The sequence below is a fragment of the Lepidothrix coronata genome, unplaced genomic scaffold (genome assembly GCF_001604755.1).
Source record: "Lepidothrix coronata isolate B3197 unplaced genomic scaffold, Lepidothrix_coronata-1.0 Scaffold125, whole genome shotgun sequence".
NCBI classification, from domain to species: Eukaryota; Metazoa; Chordata; class Aves; order Passeriformes; family Pipridae; genus Lepidothrix; species Lepidothrix coronata.
In genome coordinates, this window is record NW_016690305.1 from 1,259,581 (window position 1) to 1,276,188 (window position 16,608).

The following is a 16,608-nucleotide window of genomic DNA, read 5'->3' on the forward strand; positions in this document are numbered from 1 at the left end:
TGTGCAACCCTGGCTCCCCAGAGAGTACCAATCACTCTACAGGTTCTTTTTGCCCTGGAAAAGTTCCACAGTCCAGGGCTCAGTTACTCACTGAAGACCTGAATCTGAGGAAAAAACTACTTCTGAACCTAGAAACGATCAGCAGTGCAGTTCTTAGAGTCTCTGATCAACTGCAGATCTAAAAGCACTTTTTTTATGACTGCTATGCAGCTTGTCACTATTTCAACAACTTTTTGTCATGACAGCAAATAAAAGTCAATTATTTCCTTTCTGTCCTGTTCCCAGGATCTTCTCCTCATCCCTCGTTCTGCTTGTTGACTCTGGTAACCCAACCTCCATCCTTCTCAATAATACTTCATTGCCTTAAAGCTCCTGATCTTTGCAGCTCTGGCTGCACCCAAGCCACGGCTCAGGTCTGCTCCACTGGAGCTCAACCACTGTCTCCCATCTGCTCCAAGGCTGCTGCTCCAGTCCCCTGCTCTCTGCATCCTGGGAGGTACCTCTGAGTCCTCACTGAAATCCTCGGTGACTGTGGAAGTAGAGGCCTGGCGAGGGAGTTTGGTTTCATACACCATGATGCTCCACCTGTTGAAAACCACACTTGTCACTACAATGCAGATGATTTCATCCTTTATCCAAAGGACATAACAGGTTAGGAACCTCAAGGCAGAACAAACTGCACTATGGGGGGCCATGACCGATACACGGAAGCCACAGAGTTGGAATGGAAATGCAGAGGGGCTGAACTAGGGAAGAGGGAAGGATGACAAGATGAACAAATATTCTACAGCACAGGGAACTTCCCTGTACTTCTTCTCTCTCCACAGAAATTCTACGGGCATTACTCAATTCAACATAAGAGATGCCAAAATGCAACTCAAAAAACAAGAAGCATTTTTAAATGTATGAAAATATAGGAGGTATCAATACTAGGGGCAGACATCCACTTCTGCATTCAGCTTTCATTTCTAAGCCAAACTCAAGAAAAATTGCTTCCAGTTTACCAAGAAAAAAACATAGCTTAAAAAAATAAGTCATGACTTTAAGGGTGAAAAATTCAATTGATGAGAACTCTGGAACAGAAGAGAGGACACAGGACATCAGACAATTCCACTTGTTACTGTTCTGCAGCAGTGACATGGAAAGCCAGACCACCCTTTGTTGCTAGAGGGTGACAGGGGATTATCAAAAAAAAAAATGTTATCTGGCATTAGTAAGAGGTCCAGCAGCTTGGCAGAATCAAGACAGCTCCGTTCTCCCCTGGAAGGATATTTTCACACAACTCTTGCACAGCAGAGGATGTTAGTGACGGTTACTCACCTGTCCAGCATTTTGGTACTGGCCCTCTCCAGCTTCTCCAGGATCTGTGGGAGCTGGGTGTCATCATCACAAGCAGACCCCCAGCCTAACACACGGGCAAGGTCATTCCCTGTTCCCAAGGGCAGCACTCCCAGCTGGCACTGCATTAGAGAAAAGGAAACCAAAAGTGATATTCAAATGGGAAAACACAAGCCAGGAACAGCCACAAGTAACATTACTGATTCCTTAATACACCAGTCACTGAGAAACAACTAATCCCAGGGTGGGGAGAAAGTAACTGGATGGGGAAAACAGCCAGGAGAGCATGCAAATGTAGAAAAATTTCCTCTGCTTTTAGTTGTTAATTGAGAGGGAAGCATTTTACAGCTACTACCTGAAGGAGCACATCGCTGAAGTAACCCCTCCTACAGAGGTTTGTATGTAACCATCAGGTGGTGCTGTTGTGTTTCTGTAAAATTAGCAGACACAGCTCCCAGACAAAATGGAAACTAAAATTAAACACCTACTCCAATGAAGTTTCTGCCTATGCCAAGACCCCAGAATTACACCACGAGAATTAAAGGGATGAGGAATTAAATAGATGAGGAGCACAGGCCACGTGGAACTCCCAAGTTTTCTAACTGCAGCCCTTTCAGAGCATGTCTCTGCTGGCAAGGGAACCAGGAGTACTCCAAAAGCTTCATCTTGTGGAGGAGCACTGGAGTCAGGAATAATGAATTAATCCATTCCTGCTTCTGGCAGAAAACTCGTGAAGAGTACTGCTGTGGGTGAGCTTCCAGCAGCTTCAGTCCTGGGGCAAACTACAGCTGCACGACCAAGGAAAGTCTCTTCAGCTGTTGTTACTTCATTCCTTCACCCCACCAAGCTCCTGGGCAGGTACCTGTTTGTGAAGGTTGAGGCTATCAATCTCAGAGAGAACCCAGCCAACACTTCCATCCCCACCACAAACCAGGATCCGGAAAGTGTCAAATTTCTGGAATAAGCGTAAACTACAGAGGAGAGAAAAAAAGCAAGAGGGAAAAGATGTTACAGAAAGAAATGATAAACAATTCCAATCCAGGTAATGAACATGGCAGCTTTGCTTACTGTAGGCTCTGATTTCACAATGAGTACAGATCACTGTCACACTACAGATGAATTAAAATGGTTATAATTAAGGAATTATAAATACAGCCAAGCAACTTACAATGGCTATTCACTACAGAAATATCTCCCAGACATGCTCTGCTACTAAAGCAGGGCACTTTTGTCTGTACAGAAGAGGAAACAAGCATGTGATAGCTGATTATCCATTGAATTAACTCCTTTTTGCAGCCTCACACCACTTACTTGTCACTGTTGGACTGCTCTGAGGCCACACAATCAAAGTAAAGCTTCAAGACAGGGAACTTCATGCAGTCACTCAGCAAGGAGACAACTGCAAGAGAATGTAAAGCCTCACAAGCTTTAGTCCTCCTTCTGGAAAAGCAACACAAACCAATACTCTGGCACCTGGTCTGTCCTGCAGGCAGGCAAACAGCTCAGCATTGTGAGTTGCTCTATTCACCCTTTCCATAATAATTAAAAACCTCTCCTTAAGCTGTTTGAAACTGTGCTTCTTACTGAACATCTTCAGGACCTACTGCCTGCTTTTACTTTGGTTTTACATGTATGTTTTTTATTATTATTACCTAAACAGGATTTGACAGAGTACATGGAAATCCTTATTTCATCAGGCATTGTTGACACACAAAAAATGGCTACCAGAAACGACAACATCTTATGGTACAGTCTAACTGGCACCAGCTGAAAATATTTAAATTATCAAGAAGCAGCCTCTACCCTATACTACCACTTCCCTTTTGAGAGAGCATAGAAAAGCAGCTCTTTTAGAAGGTGTGCACCACAGCTTGAGAAAATAACTGATTCCCTCCCTTCCATTCTCTCCTGCTTAAAAGCAAAATTCCTCTCTCTAGTCAGTCCATCTGGGGAAGAAGAAAAATACTTAATTTTACAAGTCTTCTTAGTTTTCAGCCAAACACATCCCCTGGACAGCACACTGCATTTTAAATGCCAGTGTTTTGCAATGTGCTATGGCAAAGAACACAGGAGTTCTCAGGAGAGCAGAACCCAATGGTCACTCATCCAGGAGTAGACACTCCTAGATTTAGTTCCCTGCATCTACAGATCTAGTCAAGGACTTGGAGTCACAGTCAGAAACGGATGAGGGAAATTTACCTTGTGTTGGCTCTTATGATAAGGAGTATCAATTTGCAACAAAAGTTACTCAAATCTGATGCAACAGATAAACATTTGGAAGTGGGCAAACTAAAGACTAAACCTCTTTTTTAAATGAGAGTTGCGGAAATACATTAAAGAAATTTATTCCACAGCACTCTCTTTTTTTTTTTTAATCTACAGATATTCTAGTTAAAAAGTCTGAAATGTCACCAAGATCCCAGGGTAGAACCAACTTTACCAAATGCACTCATAAGAGATCTTTTCCCAATATCACCATAAAATCTTTAAGGGATGGAAGTTTCACATACTTCCCAGGTAAGTTATTTCTCAATAAATCTCATTTTGACAATATTAATTTTCTGTCCATGATATCTGTCTGTTCACTTGAGTTAACTGAAGTTAATTCTCCTTAGCAGTAATCAGGATGCCTGTTACAATCTGTTTGCAGACAACTTTTCTTCTGGATTCAAGCTTTCTTTGCTTGGTCTTCTTCCAGGGGAGTGTTTCTGGAATTCCCCCAAAAGGCCTCAAGCTGTCCTGCTGTTACTCATGAATGGAAATAATAACCTTTTTCAACAACATTTTTGGTTTTAGCTAATCAATAACACTAAACACAGAGGGAGGAAAACCCCTCCAAATTTTGTAAGTGGTCAGTTTTCTCTGAGGAATAGGTTCCTTGTTATATTTGAGGATGAGCTTAACCAAAGAAATCCCTTGTACTTCTCTGGTATTCACAAGGAATGTGTGTTTCTACAGAATATCTGCCTACCCCAGGTGAGGTCCTCCATTCATGAGGTCAAAGACCTGGGCTGGATTCAGCAGCTGTTTGAATCTTCGTAGAAATTTTACACCTTGGTTGTCTCCACTCTTTGAGTTGACAAAGACCAACAAAGGACTTGTGCAAGAAGGGGGACAAGTAGCTTTCCAGAAACCTGTTGGGGAAAAGGGAAGGGAGAGGGAGGAAAAGCCAAGAAATGTGAAGCTGTCCATGGAGATGGAAAGAGAAAAAAAAAAACACGCCACAGCCCAGCCCAGCTATGAAGCAGCTAATACTTGCCTTGTGCTTATGGCACTCACTGGGCAAATGCCAAACGTGCACAGCCCTGAATCCAGCATGAACCACACCTCATATTGCCAAGTATCACACTTATCTCCTAGCAGTATGCCAAAATTTTCAGCTTCCCCAGCCTTCCCAAACTGCTTCTGCAATGTCATTATTCTCAATAAACTTCACCAGCTGCAGCTCAGCAAACACTGACATTACAGGGTGATAAACTGAGTGCAAAAGCAAAGCAAACAGTTCACTCAGAAATGGCTTCCAGTTGGGAATTTCAGCAACACCAAAAGCAGAATTTTCAGCTGACAGAGCCTGCCATTAACAGTGTCAGCTGAAGGGACTGTGACTGAGAGGAAGAGAAACAAGAGCTACTTACTCGCAGTACTTACCATCTGAATCAATGCTGTTCAGAGCAGTAGGAGGAATGACAGACACTTTGCACAGCCCAAGAGGGCACTTGTTTGGCAGCAACTCTTTACATGCTGTGTGTACCTGGAAACACCACCAAAAAAGTAATTCAGACCCTCTCAGGCACTGTGGTGTAACTCCTAAAGCCACCCAACAAGAGGTTGTGAGACCAAAGAAAGGTGGTTGGGGGTGAAATGACCAGGAAATGTCAATTGATAAATTTATTGATAAAAGTTATTTTAAGAATGATCTAATCAGTCTTCTACTAATTGTCCTCCTTTCATTACTATGTAGTTTGCCATTTGAATTTGTGAGAGCAGCACTTTGAGTGCTGAGAGGACCAGGTAACACATTCTGAGACTTTAGGAGCCTTCAGGCATTCTGCTTTCAAAATCCCAGCCTCAGCTGAGAGATACAGAGTAGAAACAAAAGAAAAAGCTGGGAACTCAAGAAAACAAGGAAGCAAAAAACAAAGCAGGAAACCATGAGGGACATAAGAGGTAAGAGAAGAAGAGATTAATGAAGCCCCCCAAGAAAGGAAATACAAAGTAGAGCAGGGCACTCCAGTAATTTCTGGTACACAAAGGCTGCAAGACAGAGGGTTTGCTCATGGTTTGAGCCCCCATTCTAAATGCTTATTTTGTGATACTTCTCTGACTAGTGTTACAGACAACTGGAAACACAGCAAGATCTGCACCACTGCAGTGGTCAGGCGAGAGAAATCTACTGCAGTGGAAGGGAAACTGCTATTATTAAAATAGCTGAGCATTCTTTACAGTTTGTTGTACCTTTCCAACTTGCAGAAATAACAAACAACGCCTCCTTAAAATCCAACATATTCCATCCCTGAAGCATTGATTCATATCTACTGTAATTAGATTCTTCTATGAAAGCTCACTCTCAAAATAAATTGAGCTTGCAGAGAAGCCAGATACTTATTTCAGGTTACTTTTATGCATCATAGTGACACTTTTCAGCACAATTAAATTTCTATCTCTTGCAGAACAATAAAGTCCCTTCGTGGCAAATGAAGGACATGACAGCACAGTTAGAGATTTCGTTTTGAGTAAATGTCATTAAAAGAACACAGCCCAATGCTGACCAAAGACTGTCCCTTCCTGAAATGATAACTCACCATGGCTTTGCACCACAGGCAGCGCCAGTCTTGCAAGCGCAGGACACTGCCACAGGTTTTATCACACACGGTGCATTTGGCACTCACGGGCAGGTTTCCCTCCAGCCACTGATGTGGCATCGAGATCTGCAAACGGCACAGAGGGACAGAAGCAATATGGACTTATCAGAGGGCAAATTAAAGGGGCAGGTGGCACAGCGGCTCTGAGACAGACAAAGAAGCAAGTCTTCATATGCACTGTTTAAGGAGAGGAGAGGCAGTTTCTAGAAAACACCTGAGGACCGATTCTGGCATTTTACATCATGCACAGAGTCCAGCTGACTCACCCCAGGCTACCCAGGAAACACTGACTTGCATCATATGCTAAGGTGCTGTTCCAAACACTCATTTACTTTTGTTTCGCCAAAACTCAGACCAAGTTTCCTGTGTCTCCAATTATTTAACCTTCAATTCCCCAGTCCATAGCAGGAGTTTCTTCCTATTAAGGAGTCCTTGCTACCCTGGTCAAACTTTTCACACAGAATCTCATGCCCTAGAGGCCCTTCCCACATAAAGGCAGAATCTGCTGTTTATGTAGTGAAAGAAAAACTAAAGAGCTTTTTACAGGGCCAGTGCTTTCATATCAAAGTAAGGCTGCAATAGTCCAGGCTAACACCTACCCCATCTTCATCCTCAATGATATCTTTCCCGATGGAGGCCAGAGTTGTCCACTTGCAGTTGTTGGTTGCCCGCACAGCACAGCGCTTGTGAGCTTTAAACTTGCACACTGTGGAGGAAGAGAAGGACATATTAATCCTTCCTCAGAAGTCTAATGTGAAGGTGTGTAAATAGCTCCTGAAGAAAGGATGGGCACGCTTTACCCTTGTTAGCACTGCCAAAACAATCAGCTCTAAGTGTTCTGAGAACGAGGATCCAGCTATAAATTCTTGCCTTGTCACTTTTGCCAGTTGCTTGTACAAAGCTTAGTTACTGCCCTGTTAAATCGGACATGATTTATATAGTCATACACTCCTCCATCCTTTTGCACAGTGTGGGTGCCACCTCATTCACACTGGAAGCATGAGCTGTGCACAGCCATATACATCTGCTAAGCCCGAGCTGAGAAAGAACAACCTCCTGGCACTCACACACTTAACAAGGACGTTCTTACAAACAGAATTTTTTTAATGAACAGGAGTATTCTTACGCATACTCTGCCTGCTACCTCCGAAGTGCGTATCAGCTCACTGCAGGAGCAGGACTTCAATAAGGGAAGGCAGTATTTGGGTCTCTGGGGAACAGTAACAATAAAAAGAGGGAGCAGACCTACCCTCACAGGACAGCCCGTGCGAGGTGACCCCGGACAGCGCCTCCCGGCACACGTTGCAGTAGGTGGGCCGGGCGTGCGAGCAGGCGTACCAGTTGTGCATCCCTGAGAAATGGTCCATGCTGTACTGGGTAGACTAACAGCACAAATGGGTTACAGCAGAGTCTAAAGAGAACCAACAAGACTTTTTTCCTCAAAGACTTGCACAAAGCAGTCACAAAAGGAAGAAACAGAATACTTTTCTACCAGGGAAGAGTAGGCCACGTGCGGTTTATACGCACTAAGAGTAACTCCAGAAGGTCTTCAAATCCAAAGAGATTTCCTGCTCCTGTCCCACCTCCCATCCTTGTCTCACTACAAATGAACTGGAGAATTTATCTTCTGGAGAATTTATCCCCATTTTTTGCTGGATTAAGTTTTCAGCAAGATCGGTTCCCCAACGTGGCTTATTGCGTAGCAGAGGGATGCTTGTGCCAGCATAAGGGAGGCAAGATCAGAGTGGGTAAAACAGAAGACAGCTTCTCTTGGTGGCAGTGCTGGCCTAACTCCAGCCCCAGGAAGCAGGCAGATGCACTGAAGCAGGCACAACACCAAACAGGCGAGCTGGGAATTAGGACAGGGAGGATAACTGAAGAGTGAAAAGATAATGGGAGGGGAACTGTGTTTCATAACCTACCCCTACTCTGGAAAGTGCTATCAAGGTTACCAAGGGAGCACATACAAAGCCACAAATACTCTTCTGAGAATCACTTCAGTGTATTTGGGATCAGTTTTACAGAAGGCCTAACACTATTACCACCCACTGTAGTCAACGAAATGACTTATATTGACTTCAGTGGAAGCTGACTGCAATCTCAAACAAGCTGTGCATTAGCAGATGAGACACAGAGTACAATGGAACACATTTTCCTATTACCTCAAAATGCTCACGGTTTTGTACAGTCTTCAGTGCTGCAATCCAATCTTCCATCTCTTTTCTGTTATCAGCACAAAGGATAAGCTTCCGACATGGAGTGATAATCTGAAGAGAGAGAAAATGAGGAGTGTGTATTCTGGGCACATCAGTGAGAGACAGCAAGAGACACCTTGTCACTAGTTCAGCTACTGAAGCTATTTTCAGAGGCAGGGAGCTGCACAACAGAACTTATTTGCACCTTTCAGCCATGTTTCTCTTCCACCATAACATACCCTAATTCCTTCCTAAACGTACAGAACCACAGAGATTCGAGCTGTCATTCCCAATACTGAACTGAGTAAAGAGATCTCTCACACCCAAATAACCACCTAGCACAAATCAAGCACAGAGCAGCAGGATTGCAGACCTTGCATAAGTGGTTTTAAATTGGCAACAACATTGAAACATTTTGTTAATAGTATAATATATCAGTTTCTAGCAATTAATCAATCAGATAACATACTTTATAATATCATACTAAAAATCTGTTTCGTCATGACGAGAAGGGAGGGAGGAGGGGGGAATAAAACAAAATAAGTAATCTAGAAGAGAAATCACTGTATTTTGAACCCTCATGTTTCCTTCTATGTTTATTACCTGAAAGATATTCCAACAAATATTCCCCTAGCAGCTGGAGGCTGTGGTGAGCTTGCCTCCCTCTAAAAATCCTGTCCTCAATGTGTTTCTGTCCTGGGTTAATTCCCAGCATTAGCTGCCCTGTGTTAAACAAACAGTGTTTTAACACAGAGCAGAGGGCATGCAGGGGGCATGCAGGGGGCAACGCTCCCCTCTGCACAGGAAGGCAGCAGGTCCCTGTGTCCCCTGCCACCAGTCCCTCTCCTTCAGTCACAGGGCGGCAGCAGAGAGAAATGAAGCTCTTCAGAGGACCATGGCTGCTGTCCTCGGGGCTGCCCAGTCCCCTGGGCTCCAGCCCTGACCAGAAATCAACACTTATTCTTCCTAAGACAAAAGCCTTTCTTCCCCACATTGTAGGTATCTCACTGGCACCTCCAACTGCTTTCCATCAAACTGACTTCTTAAGTTAGACCACGACTGAAGTGTTTGCAAGACCTGGATGCAGGAAAAGCTGCGTAAGGTTGAGCACCACCAGCAAAAATCAAAAGGCTCCCTTTTATGTCAACTCTAAAAATTTCCTGTTTTCCTTTCCTGCACTCCTCTACATTTTGTACATGAAAAAATTTGCCTACATAATCTGCTTTTCCAGCAAATTGTACCCTAGCATCTCAAAGAATGGATTAAAATAAACTTGGTTTGGGCCAATTTGATGAGGCCCAACCATGCAGCCAAAGTTCTGTTAAAGAACACAAACACCCACACATATCACCCCAGTGTGTGACCCCTATTTATTTCCATTCTGTTTCTCACTTCTCTCATTATCATTCATAAAACAAATTAAAAATAAAAGCCTCTGAAGCTGAACATCAAACTTTCAGTTGATGCTGAAGTGCCTCAGAGCACCTGCCAAGAAATGTGGATGTAATGTCAACAAAAGAGATATACCTGGAAATTTCTGCTTTATTTTAAGCTCTTCAATTTTCCATCTCTATTTCTTTTCAATGATAGACTGCAGCATTCACCTGCAATAACATCAACCTGACTCAGAGGTATGACCAATGCCTAGAAAAGGGTGCTACAGACACATTAAATGGGCAGTGAAAGGGGCTAAATCCCTTTTCAAAGCAGGAACTGGCCATTCATATTAGAAACACAGTTCTGGCATTTGGACCATTCTATCTTGGACAAAATGACCTGATCTGTATCAGCTGTAAGCAAACAGAAATAAATATTTACGCTATTCCAAAAATAAAACTTTGAAAAATTCCTTCTCTCTTCCCTCACTTTCATTTAAACAATTCCAGCTCTGATAAAATTTATTCCCAAAGAAGGCAATCACAGGAATGTTTCTTCTTACTTGGGTAGGTGGAGAAGTGAGTAGTTAAATGCATTTCCATCAAAAACTCTGCTATGGAGGAATGGTTACCTTAGAGAAAGTTTTTACAGAGCATGAAACACTGATGCAAAAATCAGCATGAAGTTAGAAAAGAACACGGGGCATCTCTGAGTCCTGCTAAGAGGAAGCAGCTTTTTCTCTGGAAGTAAAACCAAGTTCAACTAATTTGTTCAGAGAGCACTGGGCCTGCCTTTTTTCTGGCACCAAAGCCAGGAACATCTATAACTGCATGTGCACAACAGTACCATATGTAAAGTCCAAACACCCCAGGATGAAGCATCCAAGGACCTCTCACTGCTTTCAAAGCAGCCAGGTGTGGTAAGGAACCACCAGCTCTTTCATCAAGCCACTGGCTCTTGAGCACTGGGGAAAAACAACTTCACAACTCCTAGTCAGTGCTGTCCCCTTTCCTATTTTTCTGCCTTTGGGGGGGAAGGGGGCAGGGGAGAAAGGAAAATGCAAACTATAGCATAGTTTTTAATCACATTGGAAGACATGAAATTTAAAATATTGGCATAAAATACAGAAATGCAGACACTGTTGAGAAGAATTAATTTCTGAGGCTACTGAGTTACTGGATCACTGGAGAGACCATCCAGTATAGAAAACAACTAAACCCTTCTTAAGTCACCTACTGCATCATCTTAAAAAAACCCACATTCAGTGTTAGACAATCCTCTGTTCAAAGAACAAAGTTCACAAGACAAGAGGATAAGTAATGAGATTAAAAGATTTTCATACATGAATCATCCAGATGAAGAGTCACAGAACTAAAATAAAGGGTCTATTGTGTAACAAAACTGCAAATAAAATGTAACTGCAGGATACATTTAGGAAGAGTGTTCCCCATTAGTCAGTTCTAAAGCAACATTTGCATTGCAATTTATTGGTATCACCAGAGATGGCAAATAAAAGAATAAAATCTCAAACCTCACTCCCAAGAAGGACAAATCGGGACAATCCAGGCTTCACTGTGAAGGACTGATAAGATTTTAAGGTAACTAGTGCACCAATTCTTTGGGGAAATGAAGAAACCATACAGATCTGTTTTCCTGATTAACATGCAGCAGTGTTACAGTCAAACATTTTAATGGGGATAATTAGGAATCCAGAAACATGTTAACAGGGACACTTCCTTCACAGAGTAGTTCAACAGCCCTTCACACACCTCACACACAGCCCAGCCAACCCAGGTACCCTGGGAGCACAGGACACTCCTGCCTTTCCTGCACTGCAGTAGCTGCCAGGCTCTCACCTGCACAGGCTGACGTAGAGCAGGAGAGCCACTGCACTGTCCTGAGCAACAGAAAGAGGCTCTCACTCCCAGGGAAAGGAAAACACTCCTCCTACCACTTTCACCTCCCTCTACTTGAGGCAGTAATTCCAGCTCCAGACACCCACCTGCTGAAGGCCACTGACAGAGGGACAGAGGCTGTTACGGACACTGCGGACACTGCGCTGTCCAGACAATAGCCAGGAGCCATCTAACACCTCACACCCAAAAACATAAAGTGATTCTTGTCATCTTAAAAGCAACCTTCCCCCTGGAAAGCTGTCCTTTCCCAGCCAGGGAGTTGGCTCCCAGCTGCAGCTGCGATGAGCCGGCGCTCCGGAACATAAGGCTTGGTTATCCCTGTTGGCAAACGTGGCTACAAACCAGCACGGTCCAGCTATTTTTCTGTGTTCCGGCTACAGCTCTTGACTAACATCCTGGAACAGTATATTCCACAGGATGACGACGCACTAGGTGAAGTAGCATTTCCTTTTATTTGTTCTAAATTTACAAAGCAGTAATGTCATCTGGTGACCTCTTGTTCTCATATAAACGGAGAGCACGAAAACAACGATCTGATTGCTTTTGAGTTAGGATGAAGGCTGCCTTGCTAAGAGTAAAAAAAACCCCACAATAAAAAGTCTTCAGATTTATTTATGATCTCATACATTTTTGACCTGTTTGGGGATTGGCAGAACTCTGAGTGTTCCTGTCCTGAAACAGCTCAGAATTTTATCTCGATATGAGCAATTACGCAAATTAAAAGTGTGTGTTCTTCCTAAAAAGGGAATATTAAAAACTAACATACTTTTTTGATCCTAAATGCTACTGAACTTTTGGGTGTGGTTCTTTAGATTTCACTCCTTAGGAGGAACTGGATACCCAGAGCTCACCACATGGTGACATGATTGAGGCCTAATCCTGACCAGAAAAACAGCTCCACAGTCATGGGGAAAAAAAAATAAATCTTTGAATCCTTCTAATAAGTCCTGGAAAGCCATAAGGACGGATGGGAATGGCAGGAAGGCTTAAAGACATTTCAAATTAGGGCACAGGTTAATTACAAACTGAATATGAAACCCTGGAAATATCTTTTGCAGAAATGAGGGTGACAATCAGCTCCCCAGCAGGTCACCCCTTCGCAGGCAGTTATGTGCCCCCTTTGCAGATGAATCAGCTCAAGTCTATTAGAGAAACTCTCCATTTTCAGGCTTGCTCACTCTAAATCTAAAAAACCCTGAATCTGAAAACAGCCATGCCTTCATTGGCTCTCTTGTGCAAATACCAATGCTCCCCTGACACTTCAAATTCAGCTTTATCTTGTCTGTCTCTCCCTGACATGGCACATGCCCTCTTACCAGCTGTTAACCCCCATCACCTCTCATGCTGACTCACACTCCTCTGTCCAAAACTAACACCACTTTACTGACATTTCAAATCCTGCCAGCTGGCAAAGAACAGAGCCAACCAAAGAAAATTCCCCATTTCACGTTCTAAAAATGGACTGATGTCCCTGGATGTCCTTCCCCGATGAACAGCTGTGAATAATCGGATTAGAAAGGCAGTCCAAAAAACTCCTATATTAGACCAAATTTTACTTCACCCTTTGCTGTTTTGCTGTACTGAGCAACCTTCCCCCACACAACAGTTGGAGCATAAACTTCATTTTCTGGTCTTGCTGCCACACAAGACAACTTTATCACCCCTGCTCACTTCCTCTTGCAGCATTTTCTGGCTGCCCACAAACTTCTCAGCAATAAAGTGACAGTCTGGCCAAGCAGTCTGGCCCTGGGACTGTGAGTTATCAGAGTAGATCTGCTGAGCTCGGTGACCACAAAAGATGGCAAAGCAAGTTAAGATCACACTGGCCCAATCATGGAGCTGGCAGAAGAAATGCTGCGGGGGAGATGGGATGGGGGGACACACAACTTTGCTAAATACAGTTTTCCTGATATGATACATTTCTCAGAGTGCCCAAAAGCGGGTGTATGAGAACACCTGCTCATTCTGACTGCTTCCTTTTACTCATATCCTGTTCAAATATAGTCTTATGTTCAAAGGTGCTAGCCATAAATGCCCCAAAGACATCCGATCCCACATTATTCCAGTTGATGACCGGAGTACAGAGACAACAGGAATTTCTGGAGTTCAAAAGACCTAGCAAATAAAAATTTAAAAGCTGCAAAACCTTCAGCTTATCATGTATGGCAAAGGTGGGGAAACATAGCCAACTGCTATGTTTGCTTCGTACAGTGGAGTTTGCTCTTGGTGTCCTAAGAGCCCAGAAACTCAGGAAGAAAAACTGGGTGAGATTGTAATGAGGATCCAGCCACTTCTCCACGTCAGCTCCTATTCCAGAGGCAGCAGCAGTGAAATGAACACTGGAGTACAGTAAAACACCTCACCTGTGTTCAACCAGCAAGATTCACAAACCAGCAAAGTCACTCTATGTTTCAAACACAATTGCTGAATTCGCACAGCAGAGCCTTAGACAGCACATCAGTATGACTTCAGTAGGTTTCCACAGATTGAAAGGGAGAAATAATATGAGTATCAATGCTTAGACTCATGGGGGACTGAGCCTTGCCTTCCTCCACAGACAATATCCCTCTTCTGCTTTGCAATTCAGCTTTCACCCAGTTTTGCCAACAAATTCAGTCCCATTAACTCACTGCAGAAGTCATAGAGCTCTCTAGAATTGCACTGATTCTCTTCCCCCAAAACCTGGATGCTACAGGAACAAAAAAAGCAGCTTTTCACGTAACTCTGGAGAAACACACCAGTTTTGTATTTATTTTTATAGTGTGAGATCTTAATTTCCTGCTGAATGACCATCTTCTACCTATGGAAACTCTCCACCAAATAAACGAGTTATTAATGTTCTTACAGTTGTGTCAAATTCCTTTCCTTTTTTTTTTTTTTTAAATAGCAATAACAAGATTTTCCTCAAAGCCCAAAGTGCCCAAACCTTTGTTCACAATATACTGGGTATTCTACCCCCACTTTCCACATGGCTGTTTTACCTTCGCTTTCAATCTGTAAAATCCAGGACAGCTCATTTCCATAGGAAAACAGGTACAGCGAGTGTTGTGGTCTCTCTAGGACCACTTTTACATCATTAGGCTAAAGCATCTGGCAGTCTGTAACTCCTCTGCCAGGGCACCAGTGCATCTCTGAGCACTGGCACTCACGTCATTATGCTGTGCCCACAGGTCAAGCTCAACTCGTGCTGACCCTCCATCTGGGACTTCTCCCAGTCCCTATCTTCCCCCATGCTGCAGTGGGAAATCAGACCAGACAGAGCATTCCCTGGGAAAATTATCATCTCTCATACCAGGGTCACATTCCTACATGCTTCTGGAAACTGTTCCTAAACAAGGCACATTCCTGCTCTTGGCAATTGGTAAGAGGAACACAGACAAGGAGAGGATTTCAGGACTTTCGCAACCGCTTACCAGATGTCCAAACCAGAGCGTGCAAGGTCCTTGCCACTGTCAGCAGGTAAGAAATGCAAACTATCCTGGTAATTCAGGCCTATGAATCACTAGAGATGTCCATGGATGGAGCAGCATCCAATGGGATCTGAAACGGTTGCCGTGCCAAGTGCCAGAGCAGCTCCATATCCACGCACCTCCATCTCATGCAGCAGATGCATCCCTTCACCTGTTTTCCAGAGGACACAGCCCTTCCAGGAAGAGTTCCTAAACAGAAGCATCCTGTCCAGAAAGGGCAGCCCATCTGGGAAGGTAAAGGATATTTCAGAGAAACCTCCCTACTCACTCAGAAGCAAACCCATGAAGAACAGAGGGCAGGTCAGTGCTGCCCAGTGGTGGAGCTGCTGTCTCAGTGGGCTCACACACGGCAAGGCTTGCAGCTAATAAATCACAGCACTGGGCAATAAAAGATTTTGTCCACAGGAGGAAGATGACCTGTGACTGACAGTTCATTGTTAGGAACAGCTCCTCACAGCCCCCTAAGCTCAGCTGTGCTGAAAGGAGGCTGGTAGCTAGCACAAAAGGAAATGAGCCCCTTTCAACAGCTTGATGAATCCAGGAGCTTTCCACACCAGGTCACCAGGCAAAGCCAAGTCCTGTTTCACACACTATCACAAGAACTACAAGTAGGGAGGCTGCATTTCTGTCAGTAATGTTAGCAAGCCTCTCCCTCCATAAAAAGGAGTCTTCCTTCTAGAGAAGCTCCCATGTAAAGCTAAACATGTTCTCAAAGGACCTCCTGCTCACGACAGGTTGTTCTGCTTTTGTGTCTCACCTGGAAGGGGAGAAGACGAAGTTACAAAGAGATTATCAAACAAAAGCTCCCAGTGTTCAGGCACAAGGGCAGACACTAATTTCAAAGCAGAAAACTTCCCTCTAAGGAAACAAAAGCTCTTCACAAACAGTTGCCTTCACTTGCCAGCTCCCTGTCTGTCCTGCCCCACAGTAAAACACATAAAGCTCAGTCTGACCTCTTCCTCTCACAGTAACTTCATCTTTCTCAAAACCTCCTGTATATTTTCAGGTCATTCTGTAATGTACAGTAGCAATCGCCAGATCTCTCCACCCACAGCAACTTCTTCCAGACTTTTAAACTCTTCTTCCATGTTTATCCTCTCTTCGATGGTTTTTCTGCAGGTTTTTCCTTCTTTTGTGACAGCAGACTAATGACCAGCTCCCACAGGAGGCTGGATTAAGAGTCCCAAAAATCCTTGACATGAAAGGATTTTAAATGACTGTTTTCACTGACCAGCAGTGACTCAGAATGGTCTGTTTACCAAAGGGCCGTTTCTCAAGGAGAAAAAACTGCACTGAAGTCTGGATTACAAACTACTAAAATAGCAAAGTATTTTGAAACTGCAGCAGTTCTGACAGGAAATGGGGATCGAAATGCACTTAATGAAGGGAGGGGGAAAACCAGCAGAGTGACTCTGGACACGGCAGTATATGGGTCTACTCATATTTTCAG

The 16,608-nt window shown here is 43.7% G+C and overlaps 1 protein-coding gene across 5 annotated transcripts in view; it reads right to left on the reverse strand.

Moving 5' to 3' along the window:
* DGKD (diacylglycerol kinase delta) overlaps window positions 1-16,608 on the reverse strand; it is a 58,641-nt gene that overhangs the window by 19,837 nt on the left and 22,196 nt on the right. For all 5 annotated transcript variants that reach the window (XR_001876637.1, XM_017826215.1, XM_017826212.1 and 2 more), the window contains 9 exons: window positions 8,363-8,467; window positions 7,450-7,582; window positions 6,800-6,906; window positions 6,141-6,266; window positions 4,987-5,089; window positions 4,310-4,472; window positions 2,201-2,309; window positions 1,321-1,460; window positions 501-585 (listed from right to left, as the gene is read on the reverse strand). Coding sequence is in view for 4 of the 5 variants with exons in the window: in XM_017826215.1 (XP_017681704.1) it covers window positions 501-585; window positions 1,321-1,460; window positions 2,201-2,309; window positions 4,310-4,472; window positions 4,987-5,089; window positions 6,141-6,266; window positions 6,800-6,906; window positions 7,450-7,582; window positions 8,363-8,467 (1,071 nt within the window). In the remaining variant the exon portion in view is untranslated. The remainder of the gene's footprint in view (window positions 1-500; window positions 586-1,320; window positions 1,461-2,200; window positions 2,310-4,309; window positions 4,473-4,986; window positions 5,090-6,140; window positions 6,267-6,799; window positions 6,907-7,449; window positions 7,583-8,362; window positions 8,468-16,608) is intronic.